General features: G+C 43.7%; 1 protein-coding gene across 1 annotated transcript in view; it reads left to right on the forward strand.

Annotated features, from left to right (window-relative positions):
- Nucleotides 1-7,640: 7,640 nt before the first annotated feature.
- The window catches only part of LOC122931895 (INTS3 and NABP interacting protein), a 42,070-nt gene continuing 30,491 nt past the window's right edge, over nt 7,641-19,219 (forward strand). The window contains exon 1 of the mRNA XM_044285960.1: nt 7,641-7,758. Coding sequence (XP_044141895.1) covers nt 7,734-7,758 — 25 coding nt within the window. The 5' untranslated portion in view covers nt 7,641-7,733. The remainder of the gene's footprint in view (nt 7,759-19,219) is intronic.

Consider the following 19,219-nt stretch of genomic DNA (forward strand, 5'->3'; position numbering starts at 1 on the left):
AAGTAGATGGATCCTTAAATAAACACAAATTTTTTTCCTGAAATTTCCCTCTTAAAATGAAGGTGCGTGTAAGTATCCCCCCTGTCCACATTATGAATACAGTAAACTCACGTTTTATAACCTGAACTAATCGCTGTTCTTTCTGCCCAAGGGGCGGGTTTCAGCTTCTCTTGCACCCAGCCAGCATCAGCCCAACCGCCGTTTTTGAAGCGCCGCCCAGCTCATCAATATTCACTTAGCTGGGCGGCTTCTGCAGTCCCCGATCTTCCGAGATCTGGCGCATGCCCAATAGAAAGCTATGGGTATCGGACTCGCTTTCAGCTTCTGCGCATGGGCTGATGCTGGCTGGGCGCAAGAGAAGCTGAAACCCGCCCCTTGGGCAGAAAGAACAGCGATTAGTTCAGGTTATAAAACGTGAGTTTACTGTATTCATAATGTGGACAGGGGGGATACTTATATGTTTTTAATGCACATTAGAAGACCTGTACATGCATATGTACAGCTAATTATGATTATTGGGCCTGTCAGTGTCCCTTTACACTTTGAAAAGTTGTCAAACTTTTATGCTTTAATAATTTCTCCCATATTTCAACTCTATAATTTTAGATTTGAAAAAATGAATCCTCCCTTGGATGTGGTCTCTCTTCCTCACGCTCCCTCTCTGGCCTGGAACCCTGATTCCCCGCCACCCGTGATGACCATGATAGGCGCATAAAAGAACATTGAAAGTTGATAGAGCAGATATCAAATTGGATCGTGAACATCACGGGGACATGCGACATGGTGGGGCAGTAAGTGTGCACACGCCTACACTAACTGACTGACAGGGGTCAGCCCATGCAGCTTCTGGGTCTCCAAATTGGGCACATTGCCTGAGCTTGCCCTTCACTCCTTGAAGGTGCTGGCCTGGCCTGCAGCCAGTGTATTGTCTAAACGTGTGTTTAGCATTACTGGAGGGGGATATCACAGGTTATATTTCCCAATGTTTTGGGGTGTACCCTAATTTTTAAAATAAAATTTAAAACCACAAAGCAGTGTAGGCTACCTCTTTGTCCACCGCCGCTTCCACCTACACCGCCACCTCAACCTCCTACTCCATATGGACCTCGTCCTCCTAGATCAAGATTATTATTTTTTATTTTTACCTATTTTGTTATGTTATTTAAAGTCATTTCCCTATCCACATTTGTTTGCAGAGCACTTGCCATGCTCTTAACCACATTTTGATGCCATTTGCAGACCTCTAGCCCTTTCCATGACATTTTTACAGCCATTTTAGTGCTCCAAAGTTTGGGTCCCTATTGACTTCAATGGGGTTCGGGGTCAAGTTCGGGTCCCGAACTCGAACTTTTTTTCTCAAGTTCGGCCGAACCCGTCGAACCCGAACATCCAGGTGTCCGCTCAACTCTACTCACAAACTTGTACAGCCTTAACTTTGCTCTTCTCCAGGACCTCAAAGAAATGTTGCATGAATATGTCTTCCCATACATTTCCTGGATGGGGCAAAAAAAACTCTTAAAAACTTATATAGTTCCAAAAATACTGTACATGATTTAGATGATTTCAATGTACCTACCAGCTCCTTTCTTTACCTCTATCAAATCAATGTTCTCGAGATTCCTCTGGAAGGGCCGCAGGCCAAGACTACCATATACCTTCCTTATTAGGAGGAAGGAAAACGGAGGTATGGGTCTTCCAGATATCTTATCATATTATAGAGCCATTCATCTGAATAGATGGTTAGAACTACCCAAGCAAACTAATAAAAATGTACACTCTTACAAAACTAACTTAGTTCCCCACTATCACAAGCGCTCTGGAGGCCGAGGGAGGACACTTTGAGGCAAGTGGATCAAGACCGACTCCTTGTAGGCATACGCAGGATGTGGATGTCTCTAAAAGATACTTTGGTGCCATATCCATCCCCACTTATGCCAGCATCATTATTACATAACAGTCACCACCCTTGACTCACCGTACTTTGACTTCTGGAACAAACTAAAGGACCTTACTATAGCTGATCTTTTTCCATCTAACAAGATGCCAACACAAGACGAACTCTTTAGCTTATTAACCCCTTAAGGACTTAGGACGTACCAGTACGTCATGTGTATTTCCGATCACCGCTGCCCGGTAGGCAGTGATCGGAACCCGGTGCCTGCTCAAATCATTGAGCAGGCACCTTGGCAAAATGCGCAGGGGGGGGGTCCCGTGACCCCCCCCCCCCCCCCCCCCGTGTCGGCGATCGCCGCAAACCGCAGGTCAATCTAGACCTGCGGCGGCGTGCCATCGGGTCACCATGCGGCTGTAGGGGGGACCCGATGGCATGGAAGGCATCGCGCTGCCTTCCGGTGACGAGCCTGTGAGATCCAGCCCCCTGGATCTCACAGGCCGGAAGCTATATGAGTAATACACACAGTATTATTCATACAGCCAATGCATTCCAATACAGAAGTATTGGAATGCATTGTAAAGGATTAGACCCCCAAAAGTTCAAGTCCTAAAGTGGGACAAAAAATAAAGTTTTCCCCCAAAAAATTTAAAGTTTCAAGTAAAAATAAACAAAAACGTCATTTTCCCCAAATAAAGTTAAAAAAAATTAGTAAAAAATAGGGGGGAAAAAAAGTATACATATTAGGTATCGCCGTGTCCGTATAGACCACCTCTATGAACATATTACATGACCTAACCCCTCAGATGAACACCGTAAAAAATGAAAACTGTGCTAAATAAACCATTTTTTTGTCACCTTACATCACAAAAAGTACAACAGCAAGCAATCAAAAAGGCGTTTGCCCACCAAAATAGTACCAATCTAACAGTCACCTCATCCCGCAAAAAATGAGCCCCTACCTGAGACAATCTCCCAAAATATAAAAAAAACTATGGCTCAGAATATGGAGACACTAAAACATCATTTTTTTTGTTTTAAAAAAGCTGTTATTGTGTAAAACTTACATAAATAAAAAAATATATACATATTTGGTAGCCGCGTTCGTATCGACCGGCTCTATAAAAATATCACATGACCTAACCCCTCAGATGAACACCATAAAAAATAAAAACTGTGCTAAATAAACAATTTTTTGTCACCTTACATTACAAAAAGTGTAATAGCAAGCGATCAAAAAGTCATATGCACCCCAAAATAGTGCCAATCAAACCGTCATCTCATCCCGCAAAAATCATACCCTACCCAAGGTAATCGCCCCAAAACTGAAAGAATTATATGGAAACACTGAAACATGATTTTTTGGGCTTCAAAAAAGAAATCATTGTGTAAAACTTACATAAATAAAAAAAAAAGTATACATATTAGGTATCGCCGCATCCGTGACAACCTGGTCTATAAAAATATCACATGATCTAACCTGTCAGATGAATGTTGTAAATAACAAAAGATAAAAACGGTGCCAAAACAGCTATTTCTTGTTACCTTGCCTCACAAAAAATGTAATATAGAGCAACCAAAAATCATATGTACCCTAAACTAGTACCAACAATACTGCCACCCTATCCCATAGTTTCTAAAATGGGGCCACTTTTTTGGAGTTTCTACTCTAGGAGTGCATCAGGGGGGCTTCAAATGGGACATGATGTAAAAAAAAAAACAGCCCAGCAAAATCTGCCTTCCAAAAACCATATGGCATTCCTTTCCTTCTGCGCCCTGCCTTTTGCCCGTACAGCTGTTTACGACCACATATGGGGTGTTTCTGTAAACTACAGAATCAGGGCCATAAATATTGAGTTTTGTTTGGCTGTTAACCCTTGCTTTGTTATTGGGAAAAATGGATTAAAATGGAAAATTTGCCAAAAATTTTTAATTTCATCTCCATTTGCCAATAACGCTTGTGGAACACCTAAAGGGTTAACAACGTTTGTAAAGTCTGTTTTGAATACCTTGAGGGGTGTAGTTTCTTAGATGGGGTCACTTTTATGGAGTTTCTACTCTAGGGGTGCATCAGGGTTGCTTCAAATGGGACATGGTGTAAAAAAAAACAGTCCAGCAAAACCTGCCTTCCAAAAACCGTATTGCATTCCTTTCCTTCTGCGCCCTGCCGTGTGCCCGTACAGCGGTTTACCACATATGGGGTGTTTCTGTAAACTACAGAATCTGGGCCATAAATATTGAGTTTGGTTTGGCTGTTAACCCTTGCTTTGTAACTGGAAAAAATTATTAAAATGGAAAATCTGCCCAAAAAGTTAAATTTTTAAATTGTATCTCTATTTTCCATTAATTCTTGTGGAACACCTAAAGGGTTAACGACATTTGTAAAATCTATTTTGAATACCTTGAGGGGTGTAGTTTATAGAATGGGGTCATTTTTGGGTGGTTTCTATTATGTAAGCCTCGCAAAGTGACTTCAGACCTGAACTGGTCTCTAAAAATTGGGTTTTTGAAAATTTCTGAAAAATTTCAAGATTTGCTTCTAAACTTCCACGTAGCTATCTTTCCTGTGTTAGGGTCCCCCTGTTAGGCATTAACAGGGACTGGATAGTATTAGGTTCGGGGACAGGGAACCTCCACCATCACGGGGTCGCCCTGGGCTAAGCAGTCTATAGGGCAACTAGGGTGAGATTTTTCTGTTCTTGCCCTACTCATAAAACCTTGGTCCTCTCCCCCGACTCCCCTTCTCTCTATCCTGTTACTATGGATTTCTTTTTGGGGGCAATTACTCCCCTTTAGGAAATTCAAGTACTTGTATGTCTCCTTGCACTATATAGTGGTATATACATACCGATATAATAAAGGTAATTTTAAAAGTCACCTTCTTTAGCTATTTAAATTTTCCTTGATACTTTGGTGACATAATATTCTAGTATTAATCCCAATGATTGTTAGCGTTTACCTCATGGATATGTTTGCAATTGCACTTTACATTGATGAACTAATATCACCATATACCTCCAACCTATGAGATTTTAAATGTTCTTTATCACGTGAAGGCAGATTTTTGTATTTATGAAATGTTTACTAAAAATGTTAATTATTTGAATATATACTATGTGGTGAAATTACTGTTTAAATTTCAGATCCATATAACCATGTGTTGCCCAAAAAAATAGTGTCAAGAAATACATTATTGTATGTTGAATGTGGTCCCCTGTATATATAATTTTCCAGATAACCTATGCAGCTATTGCAGTCATCTACATGAATTATCTTTTTTTTTGGGACCTGCACTTAAAGTATATATGATATCTTAACGATTGTTCTTATCCTGTCACACATGAACATCCTCAAGATTGCCTTGCATCGACCCCCTTGGTATTATCTTGCTTTGTTGCATGTAGACAGAGTATTATTGTGCTGTTTTTGAGCTGTCAAAAATTGCACCCCACACATCTGATATTGACATGTTTTATTATGATGATGAGACATTTGTACTTGTCTTTTCTAATTTTCTTAAATAAAGTATTAAAAATAAAATACTTATATGCAGCACTTTTTTGTCTGGTATAAAAGACAGATCCTGAACGGATTCCATCATAGTCTGCGCATGCGCGGACCAGATCAAGTCAATTTTAATTCAATGGAAATTAATGCCGGATTGGGCATTCCGGCAAGTGTTCAGGATTTTTGGCCGGAGAGAAAAATACAGCATGCTGCGGTATTTTCTCCTGCCAAAAAACATAAGAGGGACTGAACTGATGCATCCTGAACTGATTGCTCTCCATTCAGAATGCATTAGGATAAAACTGATCAGTATTAAGCCCATGACTGAACAATACCGGAAAAGAAAAACGCTAGTGTGAAAGTACCCTCAGACAGATGCCATACTGTGGCATCCATCACCATAGAGTACAATTTTATTATATACACACACACATTGGCCTATACTTTATTTTTTTTAGGATGCAAAACTGCAACAGTGGTACACTATGCTTTCCCATCCAAAAAAAAAAATATATATACTTTACAAAGGAACTTCATGGTGACGGATGTCACAGTATGGCATCTGTCTGAGGCGTCCGATAATGTATAATTTTTTTGTGTATATTGACAAAAACCCACCCTTACATGCCCTATCCAGAACTTCCGTTATTTTTGTTGTTCTGCTCATCTAACGGAGCAGAACAGAAATAAATAGCGGTGGTGTGAACAAGCAGAAAACCGTTACTGGTCTAAATAACATGATAGTTATAAAGTCTGGTCCAATGTGGCGGATCCTCCCTGTACTTTACCACTTGACTTTAATAGCCTGCATTTACTACATGCACCTCACACACACACACACCAGTGTGTGGTGCATGTGGGGCAGCGCGTGATGTATGAGAAGTGTGTGGGGAAATGCGTGGGGTAAGAGGTGTGTGAGGAAATGCGTGGGGTAAGAGGTGTGTGAGGAGCAGCATGTGAGTATCACACTGCTGTCACCTTGTTCTACGCGTCCATCTTAAAGAGGACCTTTCACTACTCTACAAACGAAAAACGAACTATACCTGTGGGCAGAGCGGCGCCCAGGGGTCCCCCTGCACTTACTAGCAAGTCTGGGCGCCGCTCCGTTCGCCCGGTATAGGCTCCGGTGCCTGCGCTCCCTCTGACTGTTTTCTTGTAGGAGGCGTGTCCCTTGCTGCACTGCTGGCCAATCGCAGCGCACAGCTCATAGCCAGGCTATGAGCTGTGCGCTGCGATTGGCCAGCAGTGCAGCAAGGGACACGCCTCCTACAAGAAAACAGTCAGAGGGAGCGCAGGCACCGGAGCCTATACCGGGCGAACGGAGCGGCGCCCAGACTTGCTAGTAAGTGCAGGGGGACCCCTGGGCGCCGCTCTGCCCACAGGTATAGTTCGTTTTTCGTTTGTAGAGTAGTGAAAGGTCCTCTTTAATGTCTGGGATGTAGTCTTCAGCTCCACCACCGCTCTCCTTACTCTAACAACCCCGGGAGCTAGCCCCTACTCCTTACAGCTCCCGCCAGGTGGAAAAATCTACGGCGTATTGGTACACCTTAAACTTTTTTCAGAGCTTGTACAGGTGTTATTGCGACCTCTGGTCTGAAGTCATTCGAACATTCCCATATCATCAATACAGTGTAATACCGCCTGTATTTACCCGATGAACAAGAAAACGGCAGATTGTGCTAATTACAATCTGCCGCTGGCAAATAACTGGGCAGCATGGAGACAAGTGATGGTACAACGATCGCTCCTCCCCATACTGCGGACAAGATCGGTCTCCTCAGCAAGCGATTCCTTCCTTATCGCCTGGAAAATCTGCCTCTGTAATACAGCCTTTACACACACTACCAACAACATACAATCCCACACAGTCCCACCCAAAAGACTCGGCATCCACACAGCTGCCCCCCATCTCAGTGTGCAATCCCACACAGCCCCCTTCACATACAACCCACAGGCAGACAGCTAACTAGAACACAAGACCTTCCCCAGTCTCAGCATCCATTCCACACAGCTGTGTCCAATCCCTCAAATCACACACACACACAAAAAGCGCACGGGTGCTACAGAGAGCGCCATTTCCCCCTACATCTCAGTGTACAACCTCTCATAACACACACTAAGTATATTAGTAGGGTTCCGCGCTGCTGACACTCCTGAGCTTCATGATCAATGTGAAAACGCGCGCGAGTCTCCTGTTTCCGACCCACGTGATCTAGGAGTGCCACGTGATGTTGTGACGTCAGCAGGTCCTTTCCGGGTATAGTATTTAGCCATTACCCTACGTGCCTCCTTGACGTTCATGGGATCTTTACCCTTCTACTAGCGGTTGAGCAAGATGGCGGCACCGCCTCCGGCTACAGGTAAAATACGCCGATATGAGGGCCTTGCTCTCGGTTTAGGAATAACTGCCTACAATGAAGGCGCTCCATAGCAGCCTGCGTCTGTGCTGTGGCTCCTCCTAGTGCGGTGTACAGCCTCGTAGTGCGGGGGCGGGTCAAAGGGGACTTTGTAGTAGTGGAGCTTTTCTCTCATTCCAATGAGTGCAATGGCCTCTTGCAGCCTCCCCTGTTCAGAACAGCTGATACATGGCGGGGGCAATCCATGGCAATTGGAATTTGTGATTTATTGCTACCCTGCTTAATCCACTTAGTGCCCCCACACAGTAGTTATGACCTCACAGAGTTGAATGTCTGCTTAAAGGGGTTGTCCCTAGTGTTGAGCGAACTAAGTTCGGGTTATCGAAGAATCGCGTTATGGATTCTACATTCCTTTGCGGTCCGTGGTAGCGGAATCCATAACGCGATTCTTCGATAATCCGAACCTTAACTTCAGACGCTGAACTTAAAACACAAGTTTGCTCAACACTAGTTGGCCCATCTCGCACTTTTTTTTGGGTATATCGCTAGGAAATGCCCCCAATGTCAGATAGGTGCAGATTCCACCTCTAGAATTGTGTAAGCGTGGCCACCATCTATTCACTTCTGTGGTAGCGCCCAAAATAGCTGAGCTGCAGCTTGGCAATTTCATGAACTCCCACGACGTAAACGGGTGCTCTCCTTCGCTTTGAGGGGGCCTCATTCTAGAGCTAGAGCTAGGTGTGGGACCCGCACCGGTCAGACATTTGTGGCATACCCTAGCGATACGTCACCAAAGTGCGAGATGGCCTTTACTGCTAATAAAAAATAAATAGCAGGTCTGACGTCACTGTGCCTGATTTGCTGTGCACAAGAGCAGATAGTCATCAGTCCCTGGCCAGCGAGGTCACCACTCGGGGAAGAGCACTTGCAGTGTGAATGGTGGAGCTGATGGCTCCCTTCTTGCACTCAACTGTCTGTGTCTTCAGGGATTACATACAGTTTAAAGTGGGACATACATCTGCCATCGTGTTAATGTCATCGGTACCACAATCCAGGACTGTCCTGCTGGGAGAACTATTCCTAATTCTTTCGGATGACACACAAAGCGGATCTGCAGTATTATTTATATTAGAACAAAGCACAGTGTTATAAACTGCTGCTGCATCGTGGATTCTGTTATACAGTATAAAACCTATGGGGGAGATTTATCAGGACTGGCATGCGCTTATGATGGTGTCGCTATCCCCTGTACTGCCGGCCTTGTATAAACTAGGGACATCCTCTGGGGGTCTATGTGCCTAAACTGAAATCTACCCCATCATTTACACCAGAAAACTCCTGTAAAAGGAGAGAAATGTGGCAGGCCTGTTAGCCATGCCTCCTCCCTGCCCTCCAGGAAACTGGCTTAGTGGATGCAGTGCTCCAGGCTAAAAAAAATACCTAGCAGCCATTGGCTCCTGAACTGAAAAATTTTGAAGCCAAGTCAAATTTTTAGTTGCCAAATCGAAACCGAATCAAAATTTTGGTATCGTGACAATGCTACGCCGATCAGATCGGGGTAGGGTTGTTTCGATACCAAAATTTTGATTCGCTTTCGTCACCATAAAAAAGTATTGCAATACTCAATACCTCGCAAAAGAAAAAAAAACACCAAAAAACGCATTTCGCATTTTATGAAACGTTCGGCCCATAATAGAACAGTCCTATCCTATTTTATTATTTTTTTTTTGGGGTGACAAAAAATGGCAAATGCTCACCACATAGGAGATATTTTTTAATAATTGAATAGTTTGGACTTTTCGGACACAGCGCTATGTAATATGTTTATTTATTGTTTATATATTTTATATGTAAAATTGGGAAAGGGGGGGATTTAAACTTAATATTTTAGGGTACTTTCACACTAGCGTTTTTCTTTTCCGGCATAGAGTTCTGTCCTAGGGGCTCAATACCGGAAAATAACTGATCAGTTGTATCCTAATGCATTCTGAATGGAGAGTAATCCGTTCAGGATGCATCAGGATGTCTTCAGTTCAGTCATTTTGACTGATCAGGCAAAAGATAAAACCGCAGCATGCTACGGTTTTATCTCCGGCGAAAAAAAACTGAAGATTTGCCTGAATGCCGGATACGGCATTTGTCCCCATAGGAATGTATTAGTGCCAGATCCGGCATTCAAAATACCGGAATGCACCCGCACTAAATCCGGACCCATTCACTTCTATGGGGCTGTGCACATGAGCGGTGATTTTCACGCTTCACTTGTGCGTTGCGTGAAAATCGCAGCATGCTCTATGTTGTGCGTTTTTCACGCAACGCAGGCCCCATAAAAGTTAATGGGGCTGCGTGAAAATCGCAAGCAAGTGTGATTTTTTTTTTTTTATTTATTTTTTTAACGCGTGGTTGCTAGGATGAAAGTCTATTCACTGTATTATTTTCCCTTATAACATGGTTATAAGGGAAAATAATAGCATTCATTAATACAGAATGCTTAGTAGGTCAATATAATAAACATTATATACACCCCAGTATAATAAACATTGGTGGCGCAGTGGACAGTGCCAATGAGGGTTAAAAAATAAAAAAATAATTAACTCGCCTCCTCCAATTGATCGCGTAGCAGCCGGTCTCCTGTTCTTTCTTCAGGACCTGTGGTGACATCACTGTGCTAATCCCATGATCCATCACCATGGTAATCCCATCACAGGTCCTGAAGAAAGAACAGGAGACCGGCAGCTACGCGATTAATTGGAGGAGGGGAGTTAATTTTTTATTTTATTTTTTAACCCTCATTGGCACTTCCCACTGCGCCACCAATGTTCATTATACGGGGGAGGGGGGGGTGCACTGCGCCACCAATGTTTCTTACACTGAGGGGGGGGGGGGGGGGCGCGCCGCACTGCGCCACCAATGAAGATATCCGACCTGTTAATACAAATACAGGAGGCAGATGCCGGAATCAAATAGCCGTCACCCGACCTCTATGACAGGGAGCTGGGATCCGCGGCAGTTAACCTCTCAGGTACCGCACCTGAAGGGTTAACTGCCACTGATCGCAGCTCCGTGTCATAAAGGTCGGGTGCCGGCTATTTGATTCCAGCATCTGCCTCCTGTATTTGTATTAACAGGTCGGATATCTTCATTGGTGGCGCAGTGGCCACAGCCCCTCCCTCTCCTCCACCCGTCTCTCTTCTTTATGGCGGAGGCGGCGGCAGCAGCATCACAGGGGGGAGGGAGAGACTCCTCCATTGTGCTGCTGAGAAGAACATCGGCGGCGGGGCAGAGAACTATCAGCTCCTGTGCCCCGCCGTTGTATTCAACGGCAGAGCTGCGGCGGTGGGTCTAGTCGCAAAGTCTTGTCGCCATTTGTAAATTCTAAGTCGCATTGGCGACCATTTTGGTCGCCATCTGGAGCCCTGGGGAGTGATACATTTTCCCTGTATATTTTTATTTATTTTTTTGTCACATTTTTCTGCACTCGTGTTTACTATTAAAAAATAAAATTAAAAAAATAAAAAAAAAAACACCAGCTTCAGACGTGGCAACAACAAGTTCTTTGGATCAAACAGTTCAGTGTTTTATTCACACTTTAGGCAAGTGACAAAACAAGCAGTCATATTCAACAAAAAGTCACCTTGTGGTGTTGGTGGTAATTCACACCATGCAGCAATTGTACCTCAGAGTCCTTTAGCATAGCAGCACCAACCTGTTTTCACGCCAAACAGGTAGCACGCCTTTATCCCAGCACAAGGCTCCAAGATCCCAACACAGAGACCTGGCTTTTGAGCCCAGCTGCCTATTTAAGGACAGCCAGGTGCTGCCAAAACCCAGACCAGCACTTAAAATCCGGTCTGGTTTTTGACCCCACCTGGCTGTAAATCAGCTCGGCAGCACATGATGGGAGTAAAATACCTGTTTTCCAGACCAAACCTGTCACTGTGTCACATGGGGAAAAAATGCCATGAAGAAAACATTTGTGGTAGGACACACTCGGACACATATTTATTTTGCGCCAGAATGTTGTGTATGCTGCATCTTAAAATGGCTCCAGATTTATGATTTGGGTTGTTAAATGTGTCTAAGGGCTCATGCACACGGCCTTTGCCTGGCCATGCCTGTATTGCGGTCCGCAATATGCGGACACCGGCTGTAAGCAACCCGCATCACTGATGCGGATTCGTTCACTTGAATGTGTCCACAATCCGGAAGGTCCGGTGCAGAACGGAGGCATGGAACTTCATGGAAGCACTACGGAGTGCTTCTGTGTAGTGTTGAGCGAACTTGTGTTTTAACCTCTTCCGGACATATGATGTACCGGTACGTCATGTGTATTTCTGATCACCGCCGCTCGGCGGGCGGTCATCGGAACCCGGTGCCTGTTCAAATCGTTGAGCAGGCACCTTGGCTAAATGCGCTGGGGGTACCCGTGTCAGCGGTCGCCGCAAACCGCAGGTCAATTCAGACCTGCAGTTCGCGGCTTTTCAATGTTGCGGCGGCGGTGCTATCAGGTCCCCATGGGGCTGTAGGGGGGACCTGATGGCATGGAAGGCAGCGCAATGCCTTCCTGTGAGATCCAGACCCCTGGATCTCACAGGCCAGAAGCTGTATGAGTAATACACACTGTATTACTCATACAGCCAATGCATCCCAATACAGAAGTATTGGAATGCATTGTTAAAGGGATTAGACCCCCCCCAAAAGTTGAAGTCCCAAATGGGACAAAAAAAAGTTGAAAAAATAAAGTCCCCCCCCCCCAACAATTAAAAGCTTCAAATAAAAATAATCTGTCAGTTTCCCCAAATAAAGTGAAACAAAAAATTGGTAAAATAGGGGTATTAGGTATCGCCGCGACCGGCTCTATAAACATATCACATGACCTAACCCCCCAGGTGAGCACCGTAAAAAAAGGTAAAACTTTTTTTTTTTTGTGTGATCTTACATCACAAAAAGTCATACCCTACCGAAGATAATCACGCAAAAACTGGCTCTCAGACTATGGAGACACTAAAACATTATTATTAAAATATATTATATATATATATATATATATATATATATATATATATATATATATATAAATTTTTTATTTATTTTTTTGTTTCAAAAATGAAATCATTGTGTAAAACTTGCATCAATAAAGAAAATTGTATACATATTAGGTATCGCCACGTCCGTGACAACCCGATCTATAAAAATACCAGATGATCTAACCTGTCAGATGAGTGTTGTAAATAACAAAAATCATATGTACCCTAAACTAGTACAAACAAAACTTCCACCCTATCCTGTAGTTTCTAAAATGGGGTAACTTTTTTGGAGTTTCTACTCTAGGGGTGCATCAGGGGGGCTTTAAATGGGACATGGTGTCAAAAAAACATTCTAGCGAAATCGGCCTTCCAAAAACCGTATGGCATTCCTTTCCTTCTGTGCCCTGCCGTGTGCCCGTACAGCAGTTTACTACCACATATGGGGCGTTTCTGTAAACTACAGAATCGGGGCCATAAATATTGAGTTTTGTTTGGCTGCTAACCCTTGCTTTGTAACTGGAAAAAAATATTAAAATGAAAAATCTGCCAAAAAAGTGAAATTTTGAAATTGTATCTATTTTCCATTAATTCTTGTGGAACACCTAAAGGGTTAACAAAGTTTGTAAAATCAGTTTTGAAAACCTTGATGGGTGTAGTTTCTAGAATGTCATTTTTGGGTGGTTTCTATTATGTAAGCCTCACAAAGTGACTTCAGACCTGAACCGGTCCTTAAAAAGTTGGTTTTTGAAAATGTCTGAGAAATTTCAAGATTTACTTCGAAGTCTTGTAAGGTCCCCCGAAAATAAAATGTAATTCCCAAAATGATCCTAACATGAAGTAGACATATGGGGAATGTAAAGTAATAACTATTTTTGTAGGTATTACTACCGTATATACTCGAGTATAAGCCGACCCGAATATAAGCCGAGGCCCCTAATTTTACCCCCAAAAAATGGGAAAAATTATTGACTCTAGTATAAGACTAGGGTGGGAAATGCAGCATATGTGGGGGATCTGTGGGAAATGCAGCATATGTGGTGGATCTGTGGAGGACGCTGTTATGGGGTGGATGTGTGCTATGACACATAGGGCCATGAGGGGGACCAGCATAAGATGCTATATGTGTGTCTTATGCTGGCCCCCCTCATGGCCCTATGTGTCCTAAACTGCGCACATAACTGCCTTTGCGTGTAAAGTATTTTACTACTGTGTAAAACAAGCTCTCTCCTATTGATAACAGGTCCGGCCTCTGTACTCACTGTCACGATGAATGCACTGCAGCGAGCGGAACGGCCGGCGCGTGACTGACGTCACTAAGTGATGCTTCTCCCACTTCAGGAAGCAGGAGTGACGTCAGTCACGCGCCTGCCGGTCCGCTCGCTGCAATGCATTCATCGTGACAGTGAGTACAGAGGCCGGACCTGTTATCAATAGGAGAGAGATTGTTTCACACAGGAGTAACATACTTTACACACAAAGACAGTTATGTGCGCGGGGCCCCTTCATATATAATCGCGGCATTTTCGGTTCGGCCAAATCGAGACTCGAGTATAAGATGAGGGGGCTTTTTGAGCACAAAAATATGTGCCAAAAAACTTGTCTTATACTCGAGTATATACTGTGTGTGTGTGTGTGTGTGTGTGTGTGTGTATATATATATATATATATATATATATATATATATATATATATATATATATATATATATATATATATATATATATATATATATATATATATATATATATATATATATATAATAATTTTTTTTTTCTTCCATTTTACCAGTGTCATGAAGTACAATATGTGACGAAAAAAACAATCTCAGAATGGCCTGGATAAGTCAAAGCGTTTTAAAGTTATCACCACTTAAAGTGACACTGGTCAGATTTGCAAAAAAATGGCCTGGTCCTTAAGGTGAAATAGGGCTGTGTCCTAAAGGAGTTCAGTTCGGCATCTAAAGTTCGGGTTATCGAAGAACTGCGTTACGGTCCGTGGTAGTGGAATCCATAACTCCATTCTTCGATAACTGGAACTTTAGACGCCGAACTTAAAACACAAGTTCGCTCAACACTGCTTCTGTGGTGTTTGTCCGTGCACCCGCACCTTAAAAAAAGTTGTACATGCGCAATTTTTTTTCTTTTTTTTTACTTTGCAAACGAACCACAAACCCATTCAAGTTGAATAGGTATGGATCCGTCTGCGGATTCCGCACGGATGTTGCCCGTGCATTGGGGATTGCAAATTTCTGTCCCCAATTCACGGAACAGCCCAGCAATGGCCGTGTGCGTGAGCCCTAAATCTGTGATGTTTTAGAAGTGGTGAAGGGAAGATGTGACATACCGGTAGTACGCCACAAAAACCCTACTTGTGACACAATGCGACATAGGGCTTTATACTATCAGAAAGTTACACCACTTGGAGCTGGTGTAGTACTCGTTTAAGACTGCACCATAGGGCTAGGCAAAAATCTGGTGCAAAAGTTATCTAAAAGAAAAAAAACTTGTGTCTAGCATGTCGTAAATGAAAGGAAATTGTGGTGCATGCACTTCATATATTTGGTGTAGCAAACATGTGCTGCACACTCTCTTGCACAATCCAAGCACCGTGAGACGGATATATCTGCTCCACTGTGTGCAAAACATACCAGAAAAAAAATGCCGCTAAAAAACCTAAAACGCTTGCACTTTCACATTCTGGCTTTTTAGGCTACCTGTGGCACACTGCCATTTTGGCTTTCAGTTTCTGAGATCTGTTCAGGGCTCTCACAAGCGGTCCAAAACTGATATCAGGTTTGCCCTAATGCATTCTGAATGGAAAAGGATCCGCTCTGAATGCATCAGTTTGCCTCCGATCCGTCGCTCTGGAGGTGGACACCAAAATGCTGCATTTTTTTTAATTTTTTTTTGCTGGAAAAAAACGCCAGCTTCAGATGATAGCTGAAGTTCTACAGTGGGATCAGCAATCCTCGGCATGCCATCTGCTGTGAAACGATCACTCCCAGCATACAAACTTATGCCTTAGGCCTCTTGCACGACCGTATGTGCTCTGAGATGTACAGTCCGCTAGCGCGCCATATGTGTACTTCCGTGCGCACGATCATGTGTACTTCCGTGCGCACGATCAATGCCGCTCCGGGACATATGGCCCGCTCACGGACCATATATCTCAGAGAGCATACAGTCGTGGGCAAGAGGCCTTGTTCACACGTCAGTGTTTTGGTCTGTGATTTCCATCGCTGATTGTGAGCCAAAACCAGGAATGGAGCCTCCACAGACATAAGGTATAAGGGAGAGATCTGCACCTGTTCTGTGTTTAGAGCCGCACCTGGTTTTGGGTCAAAATCACTGATGGAAATCACTGACGGAAATCACTGGGGCACATTTACTAAGACCAGCTTTTTGCGTCGGTCTTAGTTTGCCCCTTGCACTGATGTTAGATTTGTCCTAACTTTTGATGAGACGTGGCAGTCCTTGCAGCTGGCATAAACACTAGTTTTTCGCTAACATTTACGCCTGTAAATGCTGCTGTTACATTTTCCGGGACTGGATTCCAGTCACGTTCTCTAAGCACAGCATGTTGAAGCAATAAATAAAATCACAAGTATGGTAATAACTGAGCTCAAACAATCTGCTTAAACAGGTCTCGCTCCTCTCTGCAAACACAACATAAATGAGCAACCATAAACCAAGTAGGAACGTCTTTGCAATGGTAATAATAAGGAGCAGTGCAGTTAGGCCTCTTTCACACGGGCGTTACGGATTGGGGCTGGATAGGATGCGGGTGCGTGGCAGGGAAATCGTGCTAGTGAGCACACAATTTCAGTCAGTTTTGACTGCGATTGCATTGCGTAGTTCAGTTTTTTCCTCGCGAGTGCAATGCGTTTTTCACGCCCGTGAGAAACTGAATGCGGTACCCAGACCCGAACTTCTTGAATGAAGTTTGGGTTTGGGTTATGTAGATTTTATTATTTTCCCTTATACCATGGCTATAAGGGAAAATAATAGCATTCTTCATACAGAGTGCTTAGTAGAAGGTCAATTGAGGGTTAAAAAAATAAAAATAAATCGCCTCCTCCATAGCTGCCGGTCTCTGCTCTTTCTTCAGGACCTGTGGTGATGTCACTGAGCTCATCACATGGTCCATTACCTTGGTGATGGACCATGTGATATGATGTCACCACAGGTCACCGGCAGCTCATGATTAAAGTAGTAAGAAGAGATCTGCAACTATGCTAATTTTGTAAAAAAAAAAAAAAATGTTATCCATCTCCAGTGCCCAGGTGTGCCTGCCTTCTGGATTGCTGCATACACAGTGCTCACCGAGCGGTCATGTGATCGCCGGGACCGGAGAGTGCAGGAGCTGTGTGAGGTCTTTCAGAGACCTCGATCAGCCCTGCACTGAGGCTGTACAGCCTCTCTTGGGGTGGGGGGGGGGGGGATTTCTCCTGTAACTGGGGCTACTATGTCAGCCCCAGTTACAGGAGAAATCAACAGTGGGAAAAAAAAAGAAGTCAATGTCCCCCAGAGGTCTTGTATGACCTTATGGGGGACGAAAAGTGTAAAAAAATAAATAAAATAAATTCCCCAAGTAAGGAATAAAAAAATGTTAAAAATAGAAAAAATAAAATAGACATATTTGGTTTTGCCGCGTCTGTGACGGTCGGCTCTATAAATATATCACATGATCGATCCAGTCAGATAAATACCATAAAAAATTAATAACTGTCAAAAAAAGCCATTTTTGTCACCTTACATCACAAAGTGCAGAACCAAGTGATCAAAAAGGCACCAATAAAACCGTCACCTCATCCTGCAAAAAATGAGCCCCTACATAAGAAAATCTCTCAAAAAATAAAAAACTATAGCTCTCAGAACATGGACACATTAAAACATAATTTTTATTTTTTTTGTTTAAAAATGCTATTGTGTAAAACTTAAATAAATAAGAAAAAGTATACATATTGGGTATCGCCACATCTGTAACGACCTGTTCTATGAAAAAATTTCACTTGACCGAACCCCTCAGGTGAACGCTATAAAACATTAATAAATAAAAACTGTGCTAAAACAACTAATTTTTTCCCCTCCCCCACGACAGCACCATAGAGAGAGAGAGGGATCCACCCCCAGGGACAGGAAACCTACAGAAATAAAAGGGTGGAGCCTCTCCTCCTATTCAGTGGTTTCCTGTCCCTGGAGTGGGAGACCTACAGTTTCTCTTTCAGGTCTTACCGGCGGTCTTTGTTTTGCTTCCTAGGAGTTTCCTAGAGGGCCGTCGGTTGCTGCTGGGGTCCATCGCGCCGCTGGGCGGGCTGACAGGACCCTAGGGTACGGAGGTGCTCCGGGGCCCTCCGTATCTTGCGGCAGCCATGTGGGTAACTCTCTCAGGGAGAGCTCTGCCCCATGAGGAACGCCAGACATGCGATCGAGTGGTATCCTGGACAGGCGAGGCTCTGCCACCTGGATTCGGTTGGAGCAGCCGAGCGCCTCCGGACACGTGGAGGTCACTTCCGGTACGCGCGGAGGGTATGACGCACTTCCGGTCTGCCCTCCAGCTCCATAAGACAAGTGGAACGCAAGTGCGGCTTCCGGTTTAGACACCGGATGTGACGCGCTTCTAAAGCGGCAGGAGTTGCCGAACTTTTTGTATTTAAAGGAGGCAGGCCAGACCAACAGTGAGCTATACAGCGGTCTGCGCCTATCGATATCGCATGTAGGAGCCTCCTGGCGGTTGTTACATGGGTAACAGGTACCATGGGCCAAATGGATTACTTATACCCCCTCTTCTTTTTTCTCTACTAGGCTTATAGACTCCATACCTCCTACCATCCGTTTTTTTTTTTTTTTTTTTTTTCATGAAGGAAGACAGGAATTTGCTGAGGGTGAAGTGAATCCCATCCCGGTAGTTCTTTGATCTTCAGGGGGTAAGTGGCTCAGTTTATGGTTGTTTTTTATTAAAGTTATGCCTTGTGCTCTCTCCTTTCCAGCCCCCAAAGAAAATGCTGGCAAAGAGCAAAAACAAGGAGTGTGCGCTGTGCAGAACTTCTCTATCCTCCTCTTATGAGAAGAAATTATGCCAAAAATGCATAGACAAGACCATCCTTATTGGAAAATATTAGATCGCTCATTAAGACGGAGGTTAAAAATACCCTTAAGTCAGGCAAGAAGGAAAAAGCGGTTAAGGATAAGAATGCAAGATCTGGCCTGCCTCGGGACTTCTCCCCAGACGACAGTGACACATCACAAGGGTCGTCTTTGTCTGGTTTATCATCTGAAGACGAGTCTATATCCAACACCTTTTTTCCTTCAGAAGATACAGACAAATTGCTGAAGGTTATAAGATCCACCATGAACATTGAGGATGTTAAGGAGGATAAATCTGTAGCAGACTCGTTGTTCGAGGGGTTACAGGAAAGGAAGGGTCGCTACTTTCCC

Source organism: Bufo gargarizans, chromosome 1 (genome assembly GCF_014858855.1).
Source record: "Bufo gargarizans isolate SCDJY-AF-19 chromosome 1, ASM1485885v1, whole genome shotgun sequence".
Lineage (NCBI taxonomy): Eukaryota > Metazoa > Chordata > Amphibia > Anura > Bufonidae > Bufo > Bufo gargarizans.